Source organism: Parasteatoda tepidariorum, chromosome 4 (genome assembly GCF_043381705.1).
Source record: "Parasteatoda tepidariorum isolate YZ-2023 chromosome 4, CAS_Ptep_4.0, whole genome shotgun sequence".
Lineage (NCBI taxonomy): Eukaryota > Metazoa > Arthropoda > Arachnida > Araneae > Theridiidae > Parasteatoda > Parasteatoda tepidariorum.
Genome location: NC_092207.1, coordinates 100,350,700 through 100,371,832, shown reverse-complemented (window position 1 = coordinate 100,371,832; position 21,133 = coordinate 100,350,700). Strand labels below are relative to the sequence as shown.

Here is a 21,133-nt window from a genome sequence, read left to right as displayed (position 1 = left end):
TGATAGATAGCCTAACCTTTTACACATTAGAACGAAAGTTTTAAAGTTAATGAACTGAATATTTAAAGGGGCAGATAAGACGGCTAATTTGTACCCTTTTCAAATAAGCTCTTAAGTTGAAGCTTAGCTTTGTTTTACCAAGAATTTTCAAAACGTGTTCTTACCAGCATTTCACAGAAGTGTAATAGACGACAGTTGTAAATAGAACATAAATATATTCTTACAAATGATACAAAAACTAATCTAATCTTATTCTTAATTTAAACATCAATATTCACAAGATTGCATTATTTACAAGATTATTTACAAGAAAAATAATCTTTAATGATGCTGTTTTAATAAAAATTGATCCAACACAAAACTGACAAAACAATTGTTTTAATAAAAATTGATAAAATTTTGGAAGATAATTTTTAGTTTAAAAACAATAACACCTTTTGGTTTTACAATAACAATAACACCTTTTAGTTTTTAGATAAAAACAATAACACCTTTAGTTTACCTAAAAATTCATCTGAAAACATTTTATTACATTTTCTAGTATAAATTGATTTACATTTATATTTTATTTTATAACCGTCGTTGAACAGCCAATTGAATTTTTCCGTCTACGAATACCAATGTTCAGCTCCGTAGCCTTGTCATTTTGAACCCAATCCAGAAGACAAGGGAACTTCAGGATCAAGGATAGGGATATATTTGCCTTCGCGGAGGACTTTTTGATGACTAATCCTCAGTTACGTTACATGGAGAGGAAAACCACGAACACATCCCACGGTTAGCCTGATGCCATGGGGACTCTAACTCACTATCCGTCTTCCCCTGAGGATATTTTACGTCAGCGCTGTGGTCGATGTAAGCCGGAATTCGTATCCACCAGCCATTACCAGAATTTGAACTCGGTTCACATAATTGGTAGGAGAGCTCTCCATCCCAACAAGGCTCTTACATTTATATTGACAAGAAACATATATGAATGAAATTAGCCATCGGTAATTTTTAGCTTAGTTTTTACTAAAAGAAAAAAAAAACATGTACTAGAGGGACCGGAAAATAATGTCGTGTCTGAGCATTAAATATTCATTAGTCTTACCAACCAATTCATTTTTTTCTCATCCATTTCGATTCATTTTCTAACAGTATTTTTTTGTATTTCTGTTTGCATAATGTCATTATTACTGATAGTGTTTTGATGCTAACATGAAAATTTTCTCAGTTTTTTTTATGACTTCAGAGTAGGTATGAGTTTAAGCAGACAACTTTTAATATAAGGCAAGGGTTATTTGACTTTTGAGTGCATAATTACCAACTCTACTGGATTTACCAGGAGTCTACTGAATTTTGATGATAGTCTCCCCTGGTCTACCGGTATAGTAAATATTCTCCGGGTTACTTGTACATTTTAGAAAATTCTCTAAAATTGAGTAAGTTTTCTAAAAAGAAAAATACTCATGAAATAGAATTTTTTCAAAATTTTTAAGTTGACTTTAATATTTAAATGAGTATTACGAATGAAGTAAGACTCATTTGCAGCCTTTTTATTTACTTATTTTTTTTCTGAAATTTTCAAAAAACTTTTAGTGTCAAAAGTCTAAACTATCAATAATGAATTGTCCATCATATATACTGTTGTCATATGCCACTTGTCAGTACATATTTTGATATGCATTAATCTCTGATATAATTACCACTTAATATTTTCTTTTTTTCAACATTTATAACTTCTCGGGTTTCATTGTTTACTTAATTTTATTAATTTTGTTATTCAAATTTACAAAATGCATAATAAAAATATTTATTGTTCGCTCATTAAATATCCAAAATCTATTGAATGTTCAATGGCTATAATTAGAATATACTCTAAATAAATGGTTAATTCAGCTGTAACATTTATTTATGATGTCTATTTATGCATTATTTATTCATAAAGTTCGATGCATTGCTATGTAATGTCTACATGTGATTAATGTAATGTAATTTAAAACAAATCAACAAGCATTTTAAAAATTTAATATTTTTTTTCACAATAAACAACAATGAATTTATATAAAAGTTAAATAGACATATAAATACATTATTCTTATATACCTATACTATTTAAAAAATTTAGAATAAGTCAAAAGTTTGATAATTTTTTAATAAATCTAATTTTGTTTCAGATATAAAGGAGCACCTTGTTTTCATAGAAAAGTCTGTAAACTCAAAAGAACCGAGATTCATTCTTAGAGTTGTAAGAGCTCTTGTGTCCATCAGGAAGCGCTTAACACCAAAAATTTTGCGTAAAGTTGTTACTCATTTTTATGTTCATTCTTCTCAACAAAAAGATGTATTGCTTGCTTTCATTGATGAGGTAAGTTTTTTATTTCATTGATACTGAATTTCTTTATATTTTAAGTTTAGTTTATAATTTTATTGGAAACCAGTTAATATTTTCTTCACTTGGTCGCTTCTTTATTACATTTTTATAAAAATAAAATATTTTTAAAAAGCAATTATATTTTGTAAAATTTTAATATTCTAAGTATTTAATTACATTTACTGTATTAAATTTTTCAAATGTTTATGCAATCTTGTTTATTATTATTGGAAATACTCTTTATTATGGGCAAAAATAAGTTTTGCCATTGTAAAAGTTAGATTACAAAATGAACTACATACGGTAAACAACTACATACTAAAATTTGCAAATATCTTACTAGTTTTGTTTACTTTCTAAACGGTGTCGCATAACTTAATTCTTAAAAGATTGGGAATTATATAAGCCTTTGAATTATTTAGAAATAGTGGGTTATAGAAACCTAATAAACGGAATTTATTAAACCATGATTCACACATTATTAAACTACCACTCAAAACTATTTATTTGCTGTCCTGAGCAAGTTGGCATATCTGCATTTATAATTAAATATACTAAAATATACCAAAATAAGATTTAATTCATTTTTTTCTTTGCTAAATAAAATTTTTTGAATCATGCTTTTTGGTTTAAAAATATTTATCTTTTTTTGTGGTTTATTTGTCACATAATTCCTTAAGCTCTAAATTAAAAGTATCTAAACCATTATTCAATAGTATTTTTATGACAAACTTTTTAACTATTGATTGTTTTCTATGGGTTATTAAAATTTTTTACTTATATTCCATAATGCTAAGGTGATAAAAGAAAATAAGAGTTTTTTCAATAAACATATATTATTTTACAACTCCAGTTAACATGTAAGTATGCCCCCAATTTTTTTTATTTTTAAATCGATTGAATCAATGCAAATCTTAATATGAAGTGACAAATAGGCATAAAAATCTAAAATGGTAAACGGTTATGGATTTATTAATAAAGAATAGAACACTTAAGTTATTTTAACATAGTGGCTGTTTAAGTTTAACAATAAGCTTTTTAACGTAGTGCAGCATTATATAAAATGATATGGAGTGAAAGTATTTTTAACCAATTTAAAAAATTTTTTGCTAAAATAATGAAAGTTTTTTTTTTTTGCAAAAAAAAGTTTGAAAATATATTAATATTAATGAATAAAAAGCATGTATACAATATAAATTTGTTTATACTGATAACAGTAAATAAATTGAAAAATGAAGTATAATGTCAATAACAGCACTTCTTTCCTGTTTCTTCTTTTGATTGTCACAAGCATAATATGCCATTAACAAGTATAAATAAAGGTTTCTATAATTTTTTTTTTTATATCTCAGTCAATAATTACTTAAAGGACCATCAGCTCTATTTTATTTTAAGCCTTTTTAGAAAGATCATATCTTAGCCTAATTTGCATTCATAATGAGNTATCTGCAAAATATGTATTAGCCATTCCAGTAGAAATACTTTTTATAAATTGTGTTGTTGTCGCGGTTATCTATAACCTTGAAATATCGTTACATTTGAATAAGTATTTCTGAAGGTTATCATTGGCGTAGAAAAGAGAGGATGCTTGGCGTTAACTCTGTTCAATTTCTTCTTCCTCTATTTCACTCCTAAAAGTAATTGCATCTTGATAGTTCTTCTTTAGATTATCCAAAACAACATTATCTTATCTATTCCGATAAGCGATACGTATTTAACTTACCTTGAACAGAATTTTATTTTAGTAAACAATCTGCTATTGATAAGAGTTGCTTTTCAAGCTCAGCGTAAGTTTTATTTTTGTATATTTGTTTACAAGTGTCTTACAAAACTTTAAAGGTTTTTTTTTTTAAAAAAAAAAGCTTTTATTTTATAATACTTTACGATTTATTATTGTGTGAAAGTAAGCGAATAAAAATTGGAATACCACAATAACATCAATGTACAAGAATACAATCTTAATGGTTTAAAGATCTAACCTTAAATATGCTAAATAATTTGAGCGGGCAATAATTTAGACTACGAAATTAGACGATAAAAAGTACTTTCACTGAATAAACGAGTCTATATTTTCCAACTGATTTTAATGCTTGAAATATGGAAAAATCCTCAATAGAGAAAAATATGGAGAAAGCCACACATTAAAAAATAGGGTTCCAATAATTTTGAGAAAAAAAGGATCAAATGTTTCAACTTCAAAATGGAATGCATGCTTTGTTTAGAGCTGTCAATTAGACATTTAAAAAAAAAAAATTGCAATCTTTGGAATCTTATTGTTCCAAAGATATTGTTATGTGAAAAAATACCTTTATAAGGTTATTATTTTTTCTTATAAAATATAATAATGTTAGAGAAACATTGAATTGTAAGTTTCAAATCATTTTAAACTGTGTCATTTTAAATAACGAAATTCGAAATTTGTACATAATCGGTGAAATAGTTTAATCAAAAAATTTTAAAAAATTTATTATTATGCAATTTTTAATTCTCAAGAACTATCCAACAGATTTTGTCCAAATTTTGATTCTTGTCATTTAAATGTAAATTGTTTAAAATGACTCATTTTTTCACTGATTATTGAGATAGCCTGCCATTTAAAAAAAATAAAGAAAAGAAAAAAAAACATATAGTGCTTGAAACGTCAATTTTTTTCGCTGTTAATTCTGTTTCACTTTTTAACTTAAAAATTTCCTTTCCTCACGTGTTTTTGATTAAATATTTTTCTTTTTCTTAAATTTTAGGAAAAAGCATCGTAAAAATTTTCGTTTTTACAGTATTAGCAATTACACTCTAAAAATTTTTGAAATAAAATTATTTGAAATTTCATTGTTAATACTTGCAATATTACAGATGAGTTTTAAAAATAGACCCATTGTTAAGTTTATGATGTAAATCTCAAACTAAAAAGTGCAAAAAATTAAAACACCCGAAAATACAATTTAGTTCAAACTTGTTTGTGTCTGCATAAGTTATTTTAAACGCCCATTACTTAGGAAATATCGTATAACGAAGTTACTACGTTAACCGAACGATAAGATTCGAAATATTTATATTAACAAACAAATCTTATTTCGAAATTCGTGTTTTCAAGTTAGCGGAGTACCTAAATTCAACTAATAAATAGAGAGATCCTATTAATATTATTTTAAAACAAAAACAAATTTGACTCAAAGATCTGAGCACAAATTGTTTAAGCGTAAAATAGTGTTGAATCGCTTCTCTTCAAAAATGAAAAAAAAAATCAAATTTTTTTTTCAATAATTATGAATATTTTAACCAGTTTCCTGGCTGTTTTGAGAATTTTAAACGAAAGAACGATGACGTTTCCGACCTTTGATTGTTATACATCTCTGTTATACATCTTTGATGTCCTCTTAAAATTTGTTCCAATAATCTTTGGATACTTTCCTACTTCCTGTTTTTTCCCTTGACTTTAGTAAGTTTAATTAGATGCGATTTATTAAAATTTTTATAATCCGCATCATTTCGCAGCACATTGTTCCATTTGAAGGCTTTCTTGAGTGACATTGGTAAGCCTCAAAAATTTTGTGTTAGAAAATTTGGAATCATGTGTAATGAACTGTTGTACTAATACAGAAACATCTCTGATACGGTTGTCCAAATTATTTACCTAACATCATAAGTTTTTTGGTATAGTTAACTTTGCCAAAAGAATATTTTTGTACACGCTAAAAAGGTATTTTTAACTAATCGGTGCATTGAATAGGAAAATTTTGGATTTGGAGTGCTCACATAGTGCGGATATAATCTGATGATGTTAAAGATGCAGATAGTCTTCTTCTCATTATGATGTTGATTTAAAAAGTCAGTTTTCAGAATTTGCAATATTCGAAGTTATGAGGCTTCAATAAGTATATATAAAGAAAATTTTCAGTGCTTATTGCTTCTATAAAATTTGCAAAATCACGTAATTTTCAGCATTTAGAGCAGGGTTTCTTAACCTGTGGTTCATGGACCCCTTAGAGGTCCATGGGTCATATTTTGGGGGTACGCCGACTACTTTTAAGACGATTGGATCAATAATATTTAAATAACATTGNGGCTAATGCCTGTAACTGCCGGTCAAGTAACCCGCAGTTAAGAAACCGACGGTCAAAAAATAATGGTGGAATCGCTTTTGAACTCTCGGTCAAAGTTTCCAAACCGGGGGTTTTGGAACTGGGAGTTACGCGTTAGGTCAGAGTCAATGGTGAATACGGGGAGAGGTACATGGGTCATATTTTGGGGGTACGCCGACTACTTTTAAGACGATTGGATCAATAATATTTAAATAACATTGATCTTTTTTACCTAAAAGGTACATACATATTTGAAACTAGGTGATTGAGATACCCCAAATTCAGTGCAGACCCTCTAATATCACTGTCATATTTTTAACATTCTCCACCAACCGGCTTTCAGTTTCCACCATCAGGGGCAACCCCCTGATTACGTCCGATTTGCTATTTTTATAATCATCTGTCAGCCCTTCATTTTTTATGAGCCGTCCCTTTGCTCTTTTCTCTTAGATATGACAACAATCCTCCACAATATGAGGAAAAGAACATTCGCAAACCATATAAAAATTTAACATTTTTACAATTGAAAAAAAGTAAAGTAAAAATAATTGATGGTTTTTGCAATAATTTTTTTTACAGGGGGTGGTCTGTGACTTCTTGAAAAATTTTGAAAAGGGTCCATTATACCAAAAAGGTTAGGAAGCACTGATTTAGAGTAACACTGTCCTGAACCACGTAAGATTAAATGTATCATTTCGGGATCAAAGTATGTTTAGAAATGTTTTGTAACCCCGAAAAGAAGGAGATGTTAAAAAAAGTATGATTAAAGTGTGCATCGAAGTTAGATAATTAATTACGATAATTTAATATCTCGAATTTTACATTCAGAAATATCATTTTCGATTCTATGGAAATATCTGCTCTTTTTACATACTTTCGATTTTAGTTATAGATCTGAATAAATAATATGCAGTTGAGTACAGAGGACAACACTTTCGCATTCTATGCAGCTTTGGTTGCCGTCCTATTAACCACTTTATACTACATTTTAAAGAAAAGAGGACTTCCTCCTGGCCCAACGGGTCTCCCTTTCTTCGGCTACTATCCATTCCTCGATGACGACAAGATTCATCATCAGCTTCAAAATCTCGGGAAGAAATATGGGAATGTCTTCAGTTTCACCGCCACCGGAACTCTGTACATTAATCTGGGATCTGCGGCATCCATCAGAGAAGCACTTGTCACCAAGTCGGAATGTTTTCAGCACAGATTAGAAGAACCCAATCAACTGTTTGATCATTTGGAAGGAGGTAAGTCTGTCTGATCATACATGATGGCTATAAGAAACAAGAATTTTAAATGAAACTTTTTTCACCGACCTCAATCGAAACCAATCCTTCCTTTCATTTTGGAATTAACTCTGACATACTTTAGACAGCTGGCGAGGGGTGTTCTTTAGATAGACAGATTGTATTAATTTCGATATAACAATTAAACATTAGCAATATAGCTTGCTAATTTTATCATCGTATATTCGATAGTATTTCAGAGCATATTATTGAAAGAATGAACAATGAATTGCAAATGGTTGTTTGCTTGTCTTAACTGTAGAAATATTTATTCACTTTTTATTACATAATTAAAAATTGCCATGTTTTCTTAAATGAATAAGGTTGAACCGCATTCAGGCCCGTTTTGTCCCATATTTTTTTAAAAATTATGAAAGAAAGGTTGTATATTTTTAACATTAACTTGTTCGAGGGCACGTTACTTTGTCTAATTCTTCCCAGAAAAGTTTTATTTTAGCATGATGTAAAAGATGCATTAGATGCTTTGACCAAGAAATAGTTTAAACGCATAAATATTGCTTGTTTTAATTTTCTCTGTTATGATAATTGCAAACTCATTTGTAATAGTCCAGTTAAATGAGACTTTTTCTTTGGATAAATTAATACCTCAATGGATAGATTTTATAATGACCCGATTCCGTGGCCTTCACAAAGCCTCAACTAACATTTCTGTTTTTTTATTTTTTATTTCGGGGGGGGTGGGGGGTATATTTAAAACATTGCTTACAAGAGAACAATTATTTACACCAGCAATCCCAAAAATGGAAACATAAGGTGCTTCAAATGACGGGGAGATTGATCATCGTCTTTATGTATTTCGAGAGACTGTACTGAGAGAAACGTGTTAAAATCGATATTAAACTCTATACTTTTCTTTAACCATACCAAATTTATGTTCGGGTGTGTTTGATAATTGTATTGAAAAATACAATTTTGTAATTACGAGTTTCTTTTTCCATGACTCTGTACTGTTTTTTAACTGCTTCTTTCTGATGACTCGCTTCATAATTTAAAAAAATCAACATTTTCTAATAACTTAAAAAATTACATTTAATTTTTTTAAGGTATGCTTTTCCTGAAAGGTGAGCCATGGAAAGTTATTAGAAAATTTTTCCTTCAGCAGTTCAGAGAGAGAGGCTTAACTGTCATCAAAAAAGAAATGTCTGGCTCCATTTACGACACTGTACAAAGCACAATAAATGATTTGGCCAAAAAGAAAGGAAAGCCAGTGGACATGCCTTCCATTTTGGTTACGAAATGCAGCGAAATTATTCGCCAAGCAATCTTTGGCAATGATGGTATGACAGAAGATGAATTGAAACATTTCTGCAATCATTATGGGGAGGCAGTCAACACCTTAACGGGTACCAGTGTCTTTCCATCGGGTGTCATAGCCAAGTAAGATTTTTTTCTTCTCTCTCTCGTATGATTCAAAGATTGAGATGGATCCTCCATCGTTTCATGTCGAATTCATCACTCATTTATCGTATACTATAGGAGCCTTACTGCAAACCAAAGCCCAAGCAGTTCCGTTCTAAAAAAAAACATATAAAAATAAAATATGCTCGCGACGTTGCATGTTTCCTTATTTCATTATTTTTCTTGCTTTCCTTTATTCTTAAAAAATCCTGACAATAAGACTATTTTTCTTTTTCAATCGTGTTGTTGTTTATGATTCCCGAAACGGTTTTGTGGAATCTAGAATATCGACAATGTCATCTTTCATCCATCAAAAGGTACCCCAAGATAGAATAGAGTTAACACGTCTTATTATATACTAGTTAATTGGAATTGTATTATTGTAGTGGTAGTTAGGTAATGACACTACATTACACCAGAATTTCATCTCGGATAGAATCCGATGAAAGTATATAGCTAGTTTATTCATTGCTGCTTTGTGAAAAGCGGGGAGAGCTGTATTAAAATCACAAGACTTTGAATGCTGATCGTGAGAGCCGTATTAAGCTTACGGTCGTGGTCGCTCCTGTGCTGCCATTAGCAGTCGAGTGCATACTAGACGACGCTGTGTGTGATTGAGACTGATTAGCAACAGCGTGATGCGGGGACAATGTCACAGTCACAATTAGACAATAGTTAATCTTTCCATGTCGACCCTCTAACGAAGTAGGTGTGTTTAAATCAAAGTAGACGTATCTGTCAAGGTATTCAGATCACGTCCGCATGTCACCCATAAGGGGTGAGTGTTATCGACGATGTCAACCTTCATCTATCAAAAGGTACCCCAAGACATACATACTGGTGAATCAGAATTGCATTGTTGTAGTCCTAGTCTTCTTACAGTATCCGATTTTGGATGAATGAATACACAGCAAATGGACGACACTGTAGCATTTAATATCAACAGTTATTTACAAGTTAATATATAGTTATAAGCATAATTGATTCCATTTATTAAAGACATAATTATTGAGATAAAATATTTACGTTCGTCATTTCTTCAATATCCAAATATATATAGAACATCAGGATTGTAATTAAAATGACGTTATACTACTAACGACGCACACTTTTCAATGTATATAAAATAAAACTTTGACGCGTGTGAATTTACTAACCTCAGTTTATCTAAATTAGTTCAACTTCATAAAACTGTTTGTATAAAAAGGGTAAAGTAAAAGGGTTTTTAAAAAAATCTTCTTTCAAGTAATTTTAAACCATATTTAAATTTGATACTGTATGAGTCCTTAAAAACATTCTGTTTTTGTTCGTTGGCGAGATTCTTTCCCTTTGGCAAAATGTAATGACAGGTTTGCTTTCTTCTTTTGCCTGACCCCACTTCGAAAACAGGACACTCGGACGATTTCCGAGAACGAGTTACGTACTTGAGGGACATTCTAGATATCTTAACATCATGAGCCGTGGTGGCTCAGAGGATTTAGATGAGATGAGCCAGGTTAAAACCGATATGAATTCTGGCATACACCAACCACAGTGCTGATATAAAATATTCTCAGTGGTAAACGGGTTATAAATTGGAAATTCCTAGCTGACCGTGGGAGATTTTCGTGGTTTTCCTCTAGACGTAACGCCCATTTGGGTTAATTCCATCAAGAAAAATTCCTTTACGAAGGTTCATTTGTTCTAATGCTTGATCCAAGAGTTCCCTTTATCTTCTGGGTTAGGTTTAAAACTACAAAGCTATGGGCATTAAATAGTGACGGTCGTGAACTTTAAATTGGGTCGGCGGTTCGACGCCGACAATAAAAAAAGTTTTTAACATCATACCTTCAAAATGGACTGTTTTTTTCTTAATATTGGTTTCAACCACAATATTTTAATAACTTAAAGTGTATATGTTTAGAGGAAAACTCTACGTATTTTGCTTTAGTTTTTATTCAATGTTAAAAAAATTACAATAGAAAATTTGCAATACTTTAGAATATGCTTTTAAGGAATAATCGGAAAGTAAATATCCACTCCTATTTNTAATTTTTTTTTTTTTTTTGAAGCTGTCTGCCGATCGCAGGCAGAAATTTGAAGTGCTTAATCATGATTAGAGGAATTAATTATACAAAGTCAAATTTCGATAAAAAATTTTTTTATGTGAGCTGTTTTTCGTGTTATACCACTATGTTAATGGGAGTGAAGGGCAACAAAAATATAATATTTATAAGTATGACCAAGGAGCTGTGGCGGTAAAGGAGATACTGCACTCGTCTCCAATTGAGGTAAACCGGGTTTGAATCCCATCGACGGCTGGTTGATTCGAATTCCGCATCGCATCAGGCTCGTACCGATCACAGTGCTAAGGTAAAATATCCCCGATAGTAGACGGATCATGAGTGAGTCTCCTTGCCGTCAAGCTAACTATGAGAGGTTTTCGTGGTTTCCCTCTGCACGGAACGCAAATGCGGGTCAGTTCTATCAAAACGTTCACCACAAATGTAAGTGTCTCCCTATACGTGATTCAGGAGTTCCCTTGTCTTCTGGATTGGGCTTAAAATGACAAGGTAACAGAGTTTAACATGAAACTCAAAAAATTGGGTCGTCAGTTCTGCGACGGTTTATAAAATATGTCGAACTAAAAACAATCACAACTTTTAACGTTGAGTTCGCATGATAAGCGTATGTTAACCTTAAAGCGTAATATGAAGGAACATCCTTTGTAAAAAAGTAGTATACTCTTAATATTAACTTATTTGTGAACATATGACTTTGTCCAATTCTTCCCAGCTAAGTTTTATACCAACATGATGTAAAAGATGCAGAAGATGCTTTGACCAAAAGCTTGTTTAAATGCATAGATATTGTATGTTTTAAATTTTTTTATTGTTTTCATTTTATTTGAAATTTATGTGTAAAAATCCAGTTAAATGAGTCTTCAGAAAAATGAATACATAAATTTTAGGACGGCCCGATTTCGTTTCCATAAAATGGGTTCTAATAATTAACAATGGCTCTTCATTTCTGAACAGATACTTTATTCTTCCCTACCTCAAAGGTGTGAAAGAAGGAAGGAAAGCAGCCGAAATGATTCAAGGAGTTTTACTCAATGCTATCAAAAGACGAAGATCAACCTACAACGAAAACCATGTCAGGGATTTAGTGGATGCTTACATAAAAGAAGGAAATATCCGTCGATCTAAAAATGATCCAATAGCAAAATACTTCACTGGTATGTTCTTTTGTTTGATCTCTCGAATGTCTCTGTGATAATGCATTTTAAGACAACATTTTAAAAAAAAACTCAATTTTTCTCTCAGAAATGCATCCTTATTGTTGATTCAAAGACACTATTAGCAAACGTGGACAAAAACACTATATAGTGCAGTAGGTGTCATTAAACACCCAGCCTACGCACCATGCTCCCTAACTGTGCTCGCGGATGTTAATTATAATACATTTGAGTAAAATATAAACCAATAAAACATGATTGATAGGTATTCTATTTACGTCGCACTAGAGCTGCGCACAATGGGCTACTGGCGACGGTCTTAAAACATCCCTGATGATCCGAAGGCATGACATCGCAATTTTGATCCCCTGCAGAGGGAATGGCTCCTCTGCTTTGGTATCCCGAGAACCTTCGCGAGAAGTCGAGCACTTTACGGTATAACGAGGACCGATACCACGCATCCTCGGTCCCTATGCAGGCTGATCAAAGTAGTCACCCACCCGCACACTGACTGCAGCCATGGATTTCCGTGTTCTTCTGGGATCTTTAAGATCAGTCAGACAGAACATGATTGAAGAAACACTCCTTTCAAAATAACCAGCCTTTATCACGGGAACCCTCGATGCAGTAGACGAGGTCTAAACCAACTGGTATAGGCATGAAATTCATAAACCGATTAATACTAGGGATATTTTCCGTCAGCGCTGTGGTCAATTCTGTGCCAGAAGCCCAATACGAATTGACCAGCCATTACCATTATTCTAGCCAGAGCCGTTTCATTGGAAATCGAGCATTCTAACTCCTTAACCTTTCCGACTAGAATTCATTTTTATAAATTTAAAATGCATCAGTGCAGAAATGGGAAAGCAATTTTTAATTGTAAATTTCGAATCATTTGCATTTGTTCCACCCATAACCAAAATGATCAAAACACTTGCTTGTAGCAATCATAGCGGTACCCGCTGATGGACAGTAATTGCTTTTCTCTTAGTTTTTAAATTATTAAAACTATTAAGGGACTACTATAGTTTTTATGCATTGGAGAAAATTCGTTGCTTAATTCATAAGTAAATTTTACCAGAAATTTGCTTCATAATACAGAAAGAAAAAAAACACACCATAAATTCGTTAAAAAGTTCAGGTAAGTGCCATTACGCATTATCATTGATATTTTTTAGGACCTGGGTAAAGAATGTCCTCAGATGTGACTGTTCTAAAAGAGTTAAAAAAGTAGTTTTACATTTGTCTGCAGACTTTGTCAATCAGCTTTTTCATCCTTTCACTCAGTCTTTTTAGTTTATTATCTTGATTTGAAAAATATAAAAATCATTTGAAAAGAAAAGCTTATTTGCAACTTTACTGATTAAGAACCCATGATAATAAGTGAGCCCCAAAAACTTTAAAGAGTTTATGAACATCCGTTTCGGAAGTATGCATAACAGCACATGAACTCAAATAAAAGTTAAAAGTAATAAATCATACAGCATACCGGACAAAAAATAATTTTAAAAAAATCATAAATAAAAATCAAGACAAATAAATCTATGAAACATGACATTTTTTAAACAAATGCGAAATCAAATTATCGAATACATATGCGCAAATTTGAATTTTTTCTTATTTGAATTTTCTCAGTTGAAACCTATAAAATATTTCATTTCTATCTTAAACTATTTCTGCAAATTTAAAATGGTAACAGTGTTTTTAAGGTTTACACAGTCGTGTCTTTTTTAAAGCTTTTACTTTACTAATTTAAATTCACAAATATCTCAATCACGAATAACCAATGTTTACTATAAATGTATTTTTCCATGGAAACTGTCATTTCTTAAAAATATTCAAGAACATCTTATACTTGTTTCTAATTAAGAAAGGGTAGTTTATTGTGCCTATTGTTCTAAGTTACTGGTTTTTATTATTATTTGTTTAAAAAACATAGATAGCATTTACATATAATTCAAGTACAGAGAGAAATGCAGGTGATTTCGGTGCCATATAAAATTTACACATATGAACTATGACACATATGAACTATGATTTACTCTTTTTCTCTCGATATTGACAAAACAGAAGATATGAAATTTCAATATTCTTTTTTTTTAGACAAGGCTTTGGTAAGGACTCTTCTTCAAGTTGTGGGTGACGGAATAGTGTTCGTGTCCTTCTTTATCACTAGTTTTCTGAATGTCTTGTTGGAACATCCAGAAGAACAGGAAAGAATCTATAAGGAGTTAATTGAGGTTGTTGGAGAAGACAGGAATCCAAGCCTTGAAGACAAAAGCAAACTGCCATACACAAATGCATTTATTGCTGAAGTTTTGAGATGTAATGATTTGTTTACAACATTCCCAACCCTTGAATGCTGTAGTAAGTAGTACAAATCCTTCTATATTTTTCCAATATTTTAGCAACAAAAAAAAAAGTCGGTGTTGAACAAGATTGAAAATAATACGGGCACATTCGAATATTCCGAATTCAATCTTGCTTCAGAATAGGAAAAATGCTGTTTTTTTGTATTGAGTATTCTTATGAAAGTATTCTCGAAGTATTCTAAAATTATCTAAAACGGAAGTATTCTTAAATCTATTCCCGCCTGGAGTTTAGTTTTGTAGATATTAAAAAAAATGCTCTAAAGTGGTGTTACAATTTTAAAGTAAATGCATATTTTCTTCGACTAACTGCCATTATATATATATATATATATATATATATATNTATATATATATATGTGTGTGTGTATGTATACATTATATATATATATATATATATATAATGTTACTGCCAAAGCACGAATTCAGCCAAATCGCGAAATAGCTAAGAGCGCTGTAAATTGACTAGCATTGTGCGATCTTTTCTTGATTTCGGGAATTGGCCTGCCGGCCAAATCGCAAAGTGGCATGGGAGGATCAGCCAAAGTTGGAAGAAAAAATCATTGGCATGTATTATTGGCTCTGTATAATCATAACTTCATTCTTTAAAAATTACTAGCTGCGGTACCCGCAGCTAACTGCGGTGGAATATGGCCATTTAAGACAAAGTAAAAAATTAAATTTTTTAAATTTTAATTTAAAAACTTGTCTATTTTTTACATTTTTAAATTAGAAGATTTATATTTTCAAAATAAAAAAGAAAACAAAAGGGGCAATATTAGCAAATTAACTTTTTAATAAAACAAATATTAAAAAATTGTGGTTCCACCGTACCACCCGGTATGTGAAAAAACATACCACTACAATTTTTTTTCTGTAAAGTAAAAGTTATTAGAAATACAAAAGATATTAAAAAAGTAGTAAAATGGTCAACACAAAACACCTACCGGGCATTCTTGAATGAGCTGATCGTTTCAATTACATCGCACTTTGGCCGAGAGGTATAGCCAAAGTGCGAAATGGCCGGCCAATTCACGAAGTGGGCGGACTTCAGGCTTTCGCCGTGACATATATAAACATAAAGTAACATAAAAAGCTTCAATTATCTTTTTATGTTATTCCTTTTCTGTAAATCCTTCTCTTTATTTATTATTCAAAAAACGCTTTCTCACTCTTTTAAATACACATCCTATCCGTTAATCTGTTTTTGGCTCAAGTATGCATTCATTAAAAGTAAGACATTTTTCTCTTTGCTCTTTGTGGGAATCGCGCGACCTATTTGATAAACCAATTACAATATCTAAGATTTCCCTGAAATGAAACATTTTACTGGTTTACCTTGCAAGATTTTCCCTAGCTTTTATTGAGGAGCACAACTAATTCGTGTGCTCTTTTATAGCTGTTCTCACTCTAATATTTAATACATACATTTTATACCTTCTTTCCCTGCCTGTGACCTATCTTTATCCTTCCACTCGGCAACGACGTTATAAGTCGTCAGGATAAAAGGGTAGGGAAGGGGGTACATCAAAGATATGTAATATCTCATTAAAATGGTCTTTTGAAAATTTGAAATAAATCAACTTCGGAAGGGGGTACATCGAAGATATGGAATATCCCATTCCAATGGACAGTTGGAAAATTGTCAGTCGGATTCTTCTTCGGTTCTCAGTGATTCGTGATTCATCCAGCGTCTTCAACTGGGAATAATTTCTTCGGTCTTCTCGCTGATGTGGCTGGTGTCTCACTTGGTGATCGTCGGCTTTTTATTTGTGTGTGCAGCATGTTGTGTCTGTAGTTCTGAAGATTATGAATACTACTAAAAGAGCCGAGCTTCAGTATTTTTCACCCCCCTCGGACTATAAAGAAAAATTGCCACGGATTGCGGATAGACATTAAAAAGTTTTCAATTTGAAATCCCATCCCTTTCCTTTACAAGTGACTTTCGGAAAGCTTAGATATGCTTCTCCCCGTCGTGCTTTAGATTGTTTCGTCAATTTGTTCTCACACCGCCTCGCTCAAAGAGATTTATGATTCATCATAACATAGAAACTAATTTGTTTTCCTATTAACTCTCGTCTTTGCTTTTGGAATGGTGTTCATGGAGTTTTATCGAACTTTCTTCAGCTACGTATCCTTTGTGGTACTTTTTTAAAAATTCTCTATGTTTAACTCATAAAACATTTATTTCTTTAATTTTTTATTGATTAATTAAAAAAAGCACTCATATTACTACGGCACTTATGATTGTAATTTTGAAATTATTANTACATTGATCTTATTTTCATTGTTTAACAGATGTGTTTATTTTTACATTTCAAAAACTTATTTGTTGTTATTGAAATTTTTTTTCTTAAAAATTTTTTATTTTGAATTGATTGTCTTGATAAAAAATGTTTGGAGAAATTATTTTCAATTTTATTGTTTTATATGTTACAATTTCTATGATTTAATGATTAGTAGAATTTAAATTTTTGTTTTAGTTTAGTGTTTAGGGTTAAGATAAAAATCCAATTAAAATATTTAAAAAAATTTCTCTTCTAAATGTAACTACAAAAATTATTGAAATTAATTTTTAATAAATGAATGCAATTACGGTGTGGCAGAAATTATCAATTAAATATGGAAATATCAAGAAATGTTGAAACTAATACAAATAATTTGAAAGTGAATAAAATACTTGCTTTTAGAATTTGAATTGAAGAACAACCAGACATTAATGCTTGAGTCCAACGTTGGTAATTAGTTCAGAGTCTGGCTCTGTAATTTCCATAAAAAAATCGTTTCTTTATTTCTAAGCTTTAATTCCAACATATAGATAAAGTGCCCAAACACAAATTGACAAGGAATAGTATCCGGATACACTCAAAATACATTCAAAATAAAAATGAAAGCAATAAAAGTGACAAATACCCGATTGTGGCAAATTAAGCTATCTTGTTTAATAATGACACAAGTTGTACTTTAAATGTTATCCCAACAAATATTTTCGAAAAATTATATGTCCAAAAGGAAAAAAAGATATAAATGAAACCAAACAAAAGGTAATTTGCAAATTAACCAAACTTGCAACAAAATTAAGGAAAATAGCTACGTCAGTCAAATTTTAAAAACTGATTTACCTTTTACCATATTAAATTTGCAAGCTTGCTTCGGATTTCAATTAGTGATTAATTGTGTTAAATAGGTTGTAATGAAAAATATGAGAAGATTGATCACCTTTTCTGATTAGACAAGAAATTTGTCCTGACACATTTTTTCTGAAATCCTGGTTAATGTTCGCAATAAAAATACAAATAAAAAAAATGTAGAAGGAAAAGAATGTCAAATCAAAGAAAAACAAAATAATGAAAATGTTAAAGAAAAGAAAATTCTGAACATAAAAAAAGAATAAACAAAAATAAAAGTGTAAACAAAGTGAATTTAAAGAAAAATATTCAAAAAATAAACAAAAAAGCTTTTTCGTAAGCATGAAAACGAAAACGTACATGCTTACAAATTTCTGAATAAAAATTCATTTCTCGGGTGTACAAGGAAGAACTGAAACAAAGGAAGGTTGTTAGGGTTAAATGCGAATAGTTCATGTCAAAAAGGTGCTCGATATTATGTTTTAATCATGCAGGTTCAATAGTAATAATTTTATTCCTTGTTATACATTAAAAAATGAATATTTGTTGTGCTTTTTAAGTACAGAGAATATGTGTGATCGAAAGAAAACGTTGGTTTCAATTATGAAAGAGGCAACATGTTGAAAGAATTGTGAAATTTCGAGTTTTCTTCTTGTTTTTTAAGCATAATTATACTTTTGTCTCAACTGCGAGTTTTTCCATTGTATGTCATCTATTTAAATTTAATTTATTTTACTTCAATAAGTTATTATGGACTAAAAGTTTGAATTTTTTTAAAAAGGAATTGGTTTTAAAATATTAACAGTTTGTGGTACTTCTCCAATTTGTCGACGTAAGTAAATTCAGCTATTTTGTTTATTTATTCATTTTCATTTTAAAAAAAAATACCTACCAGCTGCTAAAAAAATAAAAAGTAAATAAATAAATAACAATAATGCAAAATTTAATTTACTTGTGCCCGGTGATTTGGCATTTTTGACGCCTGACCCGGCAAAATGGAAAAGTACCTAATTTATTTAAGTACTTAAAATTTTACCATAAAACGCATTTCAAATGGGTTTAACTTAACAGCGAGCAGGGATTTCAAAGCAATCTTAGGGGGTTAGGGGACGAAAGTGAACGGGAGCCTACTAGTTATTTAAGCTGATACCTTTGATTTTGTGCTACTTTTGCAATACTGATTGGTTCGTGTTTATGCCAGCGATTTATCCTAAGTAATGAAAAGAAAATGGTTGATGCTGTTTTAAAAGTGCGAATTTTTTGATTGAAAACATTTTTATAATTGAAGTTTGCATTATGTTTCAGAAGAGACAACTGTAAGTGGTTATAGAATTCCAAAAGGCGCAGTCTTGATGTATAACTTTTGGATGGCTCATATGAACCCTGATGATTATGAAGAACCTCAGAAATTTAATCCTTCAAGATATGTTGTGAAGGATGGTAAAAAGAGACCCGAGCTTCCTGTTTCATTTGGAATGGGTGAGTGACTTTTTACAAGGTATGGGCTTCAATAAGTATTTTTAATAAGCAACAAATATTGGTCTGGCTCGGTAAAAGAGAAAAGCAGGGTCACAGAAGAATTGAGTATTTGCAAGTCGAGAAGAAGTGATTGTGCTTCAACCATGTTATTTAAATCACATATTTATTGGGGCTGCTTGTAAACGAAGTGACGCGTGTCACGATTGACATACAATGACGTCACTTGCAGCTAGACATTCAATTGATGAATAACTAAAGTGACGTTTCAGGTTTTTCAAGAGAGCGTTTTCTGGGGAACATAACAGGAATTCCAAGTAAATCTTCTGTGACAGGAGCTGTAACGTAATGAAAACATTATGAAGCAACTCTTGGGTTTAAAGATGTATATTTTGGAGAAAAAGATTAGTAGCTTGACCAGAGCCGTATAATTGCTTGTAATCAATCTTATTTAATCCCTTTTTTTATTCGAATTTATTATTAGAAAGAAATTATTAGTATATTTATGTTTTAAAAAAACTTAATGCATGTTTTTTATTCAAAAATCTAACACTTTATTGAGCAAGCCTATAAAGATAAAAAATAAAGAAAGAAATAATTGGTGCAAATAATCTAGTTTTGTTCTTATTAATCTCACTTTTCTATAAAGTTGCTTCGTATGATTTTGATATCGATTTTATTTATTTCAAGCTATTTACTTTGACATTTTAAGATGTTTTAAGATATAAACTTTTTTTTGCAAAAATGAAAAAGGGCAGTTTAAAAGATCAAACAATTTTTTGCCCAATTTTAAACTTCATTTCACTTTTAAAACAATTTTTTAAAAAAAGCTTAGCAATCTATAAAACGCAATGATCGTACAATCATTCCAGTGTCATAAGGAAATGTCAATGTTTTTCTGTGTCAAAACACGGAATACGAGAGAAAAATACTGATATGCAAAAGAAGTAACAATCAAGTAACAACAAGGGAATAAAATTGACCAATAGGATAGGTGAACTAATTGAACAAGATAAATGAGGGTAATAAGTTTAAATTGCAAACTAAACTAAGCAAAAGCATGATGTAAATTGTAATTTTTTGAACATAATTTTAGGAAAGAGATCTTGCATGGGAGAAGGATACACAATGAATCAAGTTTTCCTTTTTCTCTCCACCATTGTAAAGCATTTTCATCTTAAGAAACCGATTGAGGACAAAGAAGACAAAACCTTCATTTGTGCACATCCAAGGAAAGAAAGTTAATGTATAAAGAAAAATATAGTTGTTTTTATTTTATTTTCTGTTTCTTATTTTATTTCCTGTTTCTTATTCTATCTAATTCCTATTGGAATTCATTTTAATGATTTTTTTCTGTTAAAATTTTGTATCTTTGACAAAAGAAGAACTTTTGAGTGAATGATAAAATGAAAACAAAGCGAAATAAATGAAATAAAATAATAAAAATGAATAATGGTAATCAAAATTATGACAAGAAATTGCTTCAAAAACGATCATTGTATTGAGTTTGAAGATTCATAGCATTGTAGTCGATGTCATTCTATTAAAAAAAATTTTAAAAAAAACCTAGTTACATTAAATGTTAAGCCTTTAATGCGCATAAGGCAGTCAAAGAGCACTTTAATGTACATTAAAAAAACTATTTTTATATTGCGAGTTTCATTTCGCAGCGAACTTTAAGAAATGGAAAATCTTGAACGAGCTAAAAATAAATTTCTTAACATTATTTAATTAAAATTTTTAAAAAATCAATAGAATCTACCTTACCAAATGTTATTCATCAAATATTATAATTTTTGA

At 30.7% G+C, this 21,133-nt stretch overlaps 1 protein-coding gene across 1 annotated transcript; it reads left to right on the top strand.

Moving 5' to 3' along the window:
- Positions 1 to 3,910: 3,910 nt before the first annotated feature.
- On the top strand, positions 3,911 to 20,611 carry LOC107450059 (cytochrome P450 2J1). Its single transcript, XM_016065768.3, has 7 exons — positions 3,911 to 4,143; positions 7,322 to 7,685; positions 8,789 to 9,122; positions 12,161 to 12,360; positions 14,464 to 14,727; positions 19,163 to 19,336; positions 20,430 to 20,611. The coding sequence occupies exons 2-7, from the start codon at positions 7,343 to 7,345 to the stop codon at positions 20,576 to 20,578; spliced, it is 1,464 nt and encodes a 487-aa protein (XP_015921254.2). The 5' UTR covers positions 3,911 to 4,143; positions 7,322 to 7,342; the 3' UTR covers positions 20,579 to 20,611.
- Positions 20,612 to 21,133: the final 522 nt, after the last annotated feature.

Excerpts from the sequence above, each read along its gene's own strand:
- LOC107450059 (XM_016065768.3), top strand. The coding sequence starts at position 7,343 with ATGCAGTTGAGTACAGAGGACAACACTTTCGCATTCTATGCAGCTTTG. Across the intron at positions 9,123-12,160 it reads CCATCGGGTGTCATAGCCAA|ATACTTTATTCTTCCCTACC; the intron begins GTAAGATTTTTT and ends ATTTCTGAACAG. Across the intron at positions 14,728-19,162 it reads CCCAACCCTTGAATGCTGTA|AAGAGACAACTGTAAGTGGT; the intron begins GTAAGTAGTACA and ends ATTATGTTTCAG.